General features: G+C 43.2%; 1 protein-coding gene across 3 annotated transcripts; it reads right to left on the reverse strand.

Annotated features, from left to right (window-relative positions):
- Positions 1 to 513: 513 nt before the first annotated feature.
- PMAIP1 (phorbol-12-myristate-13-acetate-induced protein 1) lies at positions 514 to 5,079 on the reverse strand. 3 transcript variants are annotated; one of them, XM_046671069.1, is made up of 3 exons: positions 4,860 to 5,079; positions 4,292 to 4,304; positions 514 to 2,168 (listed from the first exon to the last, which is right to left on the reverse strand). In XM_046671069.1, exons 1-3 carry the CDS (start codon positions 4,915 to 4,917, stop codon positions 2,057 to 2,059), a joined length of 183 nt encoding a protein of 60 aa, XP_046527025.1. In that variant the 5' UTR covers positions 4,918 to 5,079; the 3' UTR covers positions 514 to 2,056. The 3 variants fall into 3 exon arrangements, 1 of the variants encoding a protein (XP_046527025.1); XR_006890019.1 differs by lacking the exon at positions 4,292 to 4,304 and having other exon boundaries at positions 514 to 2,163; positions 4,899 to 5,079; XR_006890018.1 differs by lacking the exon at positions 4,292 to 4,304 and having other exon boundaries at positions 514 to 2,163.
- Between the last annotated feature and the right edge of the window lie 764 nt (positions 5,080 to 5,843).

The following is a 5,843-nucleotide window of genomic DNA, read 5'->3' on the forward strand; positions in this document are numbered from 1 at the left end:
TTTAGTTCTCACACTCAAACAGGAAGGCCACTTGAGTTACACCTACTTCTGCACATGACTCGCTTCAGATGAAGCAATACTTGCCGCTGGGGCAGAGGAAGGGAGAAGCATGAGGTCACCTAGAGGAAACTGCACAGAAGCTCCTCTTGCCTGGCAGACAGGCTCAGGAGCAGCCAAGGACGCAGGCTGACCATGCCTCTAATTAGATCATGAACCTCTGTGAGCTACTTCAAAGAAAGCACTCTCCCGGCATTGGTGGAAGGCACTCAGCAGGACTCAAGACCCCGCCTGGCATTCATTCCCTATTTTTCACTATTGCCTCTCCCAAGTACAGTGTAAGTCCCTTGACAGCAGAAATGCTGCCAAATGCTCCTGCATTCTCTATTCCTACCACGGAACTAGGACAGAGACGGCGCTGATGGAAACCAGTTAAAATATTCTGGTTTCGTAATGAACACTCAGGAGCTTACAGGATGAAAAAATAAACACACAGAAAAGAGTGGTAATAATTTTTAATAGTTTACAGTATCAGGTTTAATGAATATATATGTATAAATAGAGTTACAGGCCATAAATATCCATATAGCAAAGTATCTGCCTCTAGGCAGAGAGAGCAAAAAAACCAAAAACTTTGCAACTAAATAAACTAACAGCTTTAAGTAATACTGAAGGAAAACAGATGCTGAGGTAATTTTTCATCTAAAGTGACTACAGCCTATATTAAAACATTCTTACTGTAAAAGTTCAAGTAGTTATGAAACCCTAGTCTCATAACCCAAAACTGAAATTTTCACTAACAGACATTTTAAACTAAACAAAAAATATTTTAATTATAAATAGGTAAAATAAATAAAATTATTCCTGCTGAAATTTAATCATGACATTATTACTTCTTTTTCATATATTTGGGGACTTTTTTGACAGCCTGGCCTCTTAATAATTTTAAAAAAATGAAATACGTGAAACTCTTCTCAGACTCTACATATTAATATTACTCTAATGCAAATTATATATGTGTATATATATTCATGTATGTAAATGGATTTTCATTCTGGATGAGCAATCTGTTCCTTTTTTTAAAAAAAAAAGTAAATCCCAATTATGAAACATGCTTAATTTCTCCTAAAAGATCACTTTATATAGGCTGCTTACTAGTTGACTAGCATGAGAAAGGGCATTTTATAGATTTTAAAAACTTCTGTAGGAAACACGTTCATCTCCTTACCAACAGTTACTATAGAGCATTTGTTTTGCAAAGTTTTAATTACAACAGTAAAAAATCGAATTCATTTTTTTTTTCATTATTCCTGGTTGTGCAAAAATCCCCATACTCTTTATCCGTCAATATTCAACCTGCAAGAATTTTACTGGCACCAAGTAACATTCCTATACGTCTATCGAGTTTTTTCAAAGTAGACACTTTCCAGTTGTGGCCCACAGGAACACATTTAATGAAAGGTCCTCTGAACAGAAGCAATACATTTTGAGTCAAAAGAAACAAACTACCAGGTTATTTTATATTTTGTAGTGACCTATAAAATCGACATTCACTATGACATTCAGTGTTCTCAGAAGGAAACTTTTACTTTTAAAAAGATTATATATATAAACCAAATATACACTGTTCTGGAGTCGTCATCCAAAAGTAGAAGCAAACACTGAACATCCTCCGTTTGCTGACCCCACCAAGTCTAACCATTTGTCAATTCCTCTTTATGCTAGGCTGAGCAGCAACTTTCAGCAAAAATACTACAACGATTCCCTAAGCAAAACAAAATGTATACATACTTAATTCCCTATTTTCAAAGTTCCTCCATTCTTGTTTCAAAATAAACAAAGTGGTTTTACAATGTTCTCATATCCCAAAGAATGACTTCTGGGAAACCTCCAACAGAAATTCATTTTTGACGTATTCTATCTTCGTTTCCAAGGGCATCCAAAAGCAAACGAGTGCCCTCACATTGCTCTCCACGTCAAGGCAGTCTCTCCTCTAATTGATGGGGATCAACACCTTCCATTTTAAGGGGGTCTCCTCATCCAGAGGCTCCTGGAGCAGTCAGGTTCCTGAGCGGAAGAGTTTGGCTATGAGATTCAGAAGTTTCTGCCGGAAATTCAGTTTGTCTCCAATTCTCCTAATTTGAATGGCACACTCAGCCTCAAGCTCTGAAAAGGAAAGCAAGACATGCAAATTACACTGACGATATTACAAACTGCAGCCAGCAAGTTTCTGCCCAGCCAAAGGATAAATTGAGTATTTATTCCATGAAGCATTTCTCTTAACTTCAGCTTTATGTACACTTGTTTTCTGAATGTGAGAAAGGCTACTTAGAACACACACTCACGACATAAGCTAACACATTGTGACTCATAAACAAACAAAAAAAATAGTTAAGGTAAGAAAAAAGACATTTACTTTGAAACATTTTTTTAAAAGCATTCTGGATGAGGCAAATAGTATCTTACTTTCACATACGGCCATTTAAAGTGTCAAACACCACAAAGAGTGAGTAAGCCTTTGCCAGACTTAAAAGGTGATGTCATCCTTTTCTCTCTCATTTAAGGTTGGTTGGGGGAACAGAAGTCAAATTCTAAACTCTTGTGTTGTTTTCAAGTAGGATTTATCTTTAAATGGCAAGAATTCATAGCTCAGATTATGCCCTCATTAATAGGCCAATCTAAATAAATGTATTCTTTCCTCATTGGAAAAACTCGTTGAAATTTTCTCATAAAAGACTCATAAAATCTTATTCCAAAGTTAAGATCATATTCTCTAAAATAATTTAGAAGTTTGCATTTTACTCTGAGCCAAATTCTTCGTATGAGCCCAATCTGCACCAATCCATTGCTTTTATGGAGATGAGGTAAGCAGAAAATAAGTGACACCTATCTCATGTTAACTACTTTTTAGACTTGAGGTATTATAATTAACTGAATATTAACAAGAAAAATAATGCTGATAATCTAATTTCCAAGTAGATATTTTTGGGTAAATGAAATTAACACCAAATCTATACTGACCATAATTTCAATTTTCTTGGATATTTCAAAGAGCAACTTAGACTCTTTTTGGTCCACTTTAAGATCATGATTATGAACATTAAAAATCATTATGACCACAAATTAAAATCCAGTTTATTTTGTAAACAGACCCTGCAAAGACTCTATTTAGGCTCAAAATAAATGAAAACTGCAAATGTATGGTAAAGCAGATTTTTAAATCTACATTTCAACCAATTTCTCTTTCTACAAGAGGTGGGTGAAATTTTCATAATCCCTAACAAGAGACCTAATAAATCTCCTAAGATGCCATTCTTTTAGGCTACAGAGTCAAACATTTTGAGAAGTATTTATAAACACATGTTCTTTTCATTGAGTGGGATATATGAACACACCAAAAATATAATTATCCTAAAAAAATAATTATCATCCAACATGAAATTTTGGAAGCCCTGAATTATAAAAGGAAAAATTATCCCTTTCACCAAAAAAAGGGCAAAAAGAAGCTCCTAGTTGTTTCCTTAACCTTGTTGTTACAGTTACACATCTATAAACGTACTAATCGTTTTTAAAAATTTGTAATTATGTGTGGTGACTGTTAACTAAGCTTCTTGGGGTAATTATGTCACCATATAAACATATACCAAATCATTATGTTGTACACGAAAAACTAATCCAACGTTCTAGGTACGTCACTGATATCTCAATTAAAATTATTACTATCTAATCAAGTTTAAGAGGGACCTTGCTGCTGTTTCTTGTGATTTGGGACTAGGTTGGATCAGTGAGGTTATGCATAGGTTAGACCTTTTGAAAACATGGTTAGAAGTCTTGGGCCATCACAAAAGGTGGACAAAGCTTTTTCTCTCCCAAGGGAGACCCAGACAGCAGCCTGGTGCCAACTTAGCCATGGCCACACTGGAAACGTACCACTTTCTTTGCACGCCCCAGGGGCTCTATAAAATGAAACTAAATTAAAAGGGGGCCTATCACAGTCTGATGTAATAGCAGTAAGACTCACAGGGATTTCCAGCCGAGCCCTACTGTCGTCTCTGCGGCTGCCCCTTAGCAGATAGCCGCCGTGTCGGGTAAGATTTTAAAGAGGGGGGGAGCTGACCTGAAAAGTTATTCGATGGGGCTCTATAGGGGGCAGGGGGTGAAAGGAGGATGGATGGATTAAAAAAATTGGGGACCAACTGTTCTTCTCCTGTCCCCTCTCTGCAACTAATATCGATTGTTAAAATGTTACACTCTTAACAAAGAAGCAAGACTTTCCGGGCTCCTGAATGCAGTGGTCCCTGTGGGGCCTCCACACCCCTCCATCAGTTCTTTGTGGAAGGGCTGTGAAAGTATCAAACGTTATTACTGCTCTTGTTCGTGCTCGGGGTGGAGAGAGTGGCAACGAGCAGAGCAGAGCCCGCCAAGGGCCACGACTGACTCCGGAGGAAAAGGGCCTGTTTCAAGAAGCGCTGGGAGGCCAGGCAGCTCCTGGAGCCTCTCCCGCCCTCACCTGCCCTGACAAGGACTTTCTCCTCTTGGCTGTCGCCCGCACTCGCACTTTTTCTCCGCGTGGCCCCGGGGCAGGGCGAGTAGGGATGGAAGGCGAGCGATGGAGAGGCTTTCTGCATCCGCTAAAATGCAGCATCATCCCAGTCGCACACCGGGCTCCCTCCCTCGCCATCTCCACGGTCCCGGCTAAAACCCCTGAACAACTTCCTGGAGGCGCCCCGAAAGCACGTGCACGGCGCAGACCTGGCTCGATTTTGAGACCCGGTGCGGACGGGCTGACCTCGTCCGGCCTGAGACCTGGACCCCGGACCCCGACCCCGCCAGGATCTCCAGGGGCCCCAGCTGGTCCCTACCTGCCGGGGCTCGCGTGGGGCTCGGCTGCCCAGACTTACGCGCCTTCCTTGTAGGCATCCTGGCAAACAGCGGCAAGAGCTCTTCTCAGAGTCCCTGGCAACTCAGTGCCCCAAAGAGGGGGTACAACCTCGGGTGTGCAGGCGGCGAGCTGCGCGCTGGGCGGCGGGCAGAGCGAAGCTAAAGACGCTGCTCCGTGCGCGCGCCAGAACCTCTGAGCTCCCGGCGCCCGCTCCGGCCCGCGCTCTGATCTTACGGGGACTTCCCAGTGACGTAGGGAAACTTGGCGCCAGGGTCCGCCCCTGTCCCCGCCCTTGTCCCCGTTCGGAGCCCGGCCACCGGCGCGACCTGCTGCGGCACGCTCCCGACTCGCGGCGGCGCCGACCCGCGGCGGGGGGCGTAGGGCGCTCGGCGGGCGAGCCCGTGGCCAGCCCCGAAATGGCTTCTTTAACAAACGGGGGTGGCGGAGAAGGAGGTTGAGACGGAGACTCTGCAAGCTCCGACGTGGAGTCGGCTGCAGTTGTGGCGGGCTCTAGGAGTCCGAGAGGAGAAAGGTTCTCCTAGCGGGAAAGGTGGGGGTGGGGAGGCCAGGAGCTTCGTCCTTATCATAAATGGGCAATTAGAGACTTCTGTAAACCAACCCCGGAAAGAGTGCGGAAAAGGAAAGTTTTCAACCTCGGAGAGTGTGGGCTCTAGTTCCGGGGAAGTGAAATGAAGAGAACTTAAATAACAGACGAGATGATGCCAGAGGCCATGTGCGAAAAGCACCGGATTGAAACTGTTGGGCAGTTACTGCAAATTGGAAACCCTGGAGCAAGCCAGCAAACACTGTTTTGATTTAGAAGGTGGTGCGTGTCGGGGGCGGGGGGGAGGGGTGTAGATGGGGGAGAGGGAGCTAGTTCTCGGCCCGGGTCAAGACTGTGATTTAAAAAGTCGAGCATATTCCCTCTGGCTAGGTCGCTATTGCTCGTTCTGCATGCTTAGCA

The sequence above is a fragment of the Equus quagga genome, chromosome 9 (genome assembly GCF_021613505.1).
Source record: "Equus quagga isolate Etosha38 chromosome 9, UCLA_HA_Equagga_1.0, whole genome shotgun sequence".
Classification (NCBI taxonomy): Eukaryota; Metazoa; Chordata; class Mammalia; order Perissodactyla; family Equidae; genus Equus; species Equus quagga.

What these genes read in the sequence shown, in the direction of transcription:
- PMAIP1 (XM_046671069.1), bottom strand. Translation starts at nt 4,917, where the DNA reads ATGCCTACAAGGAAGGCGCGTAAGTCTGGGCAGCCGAGCCCCACGCGA.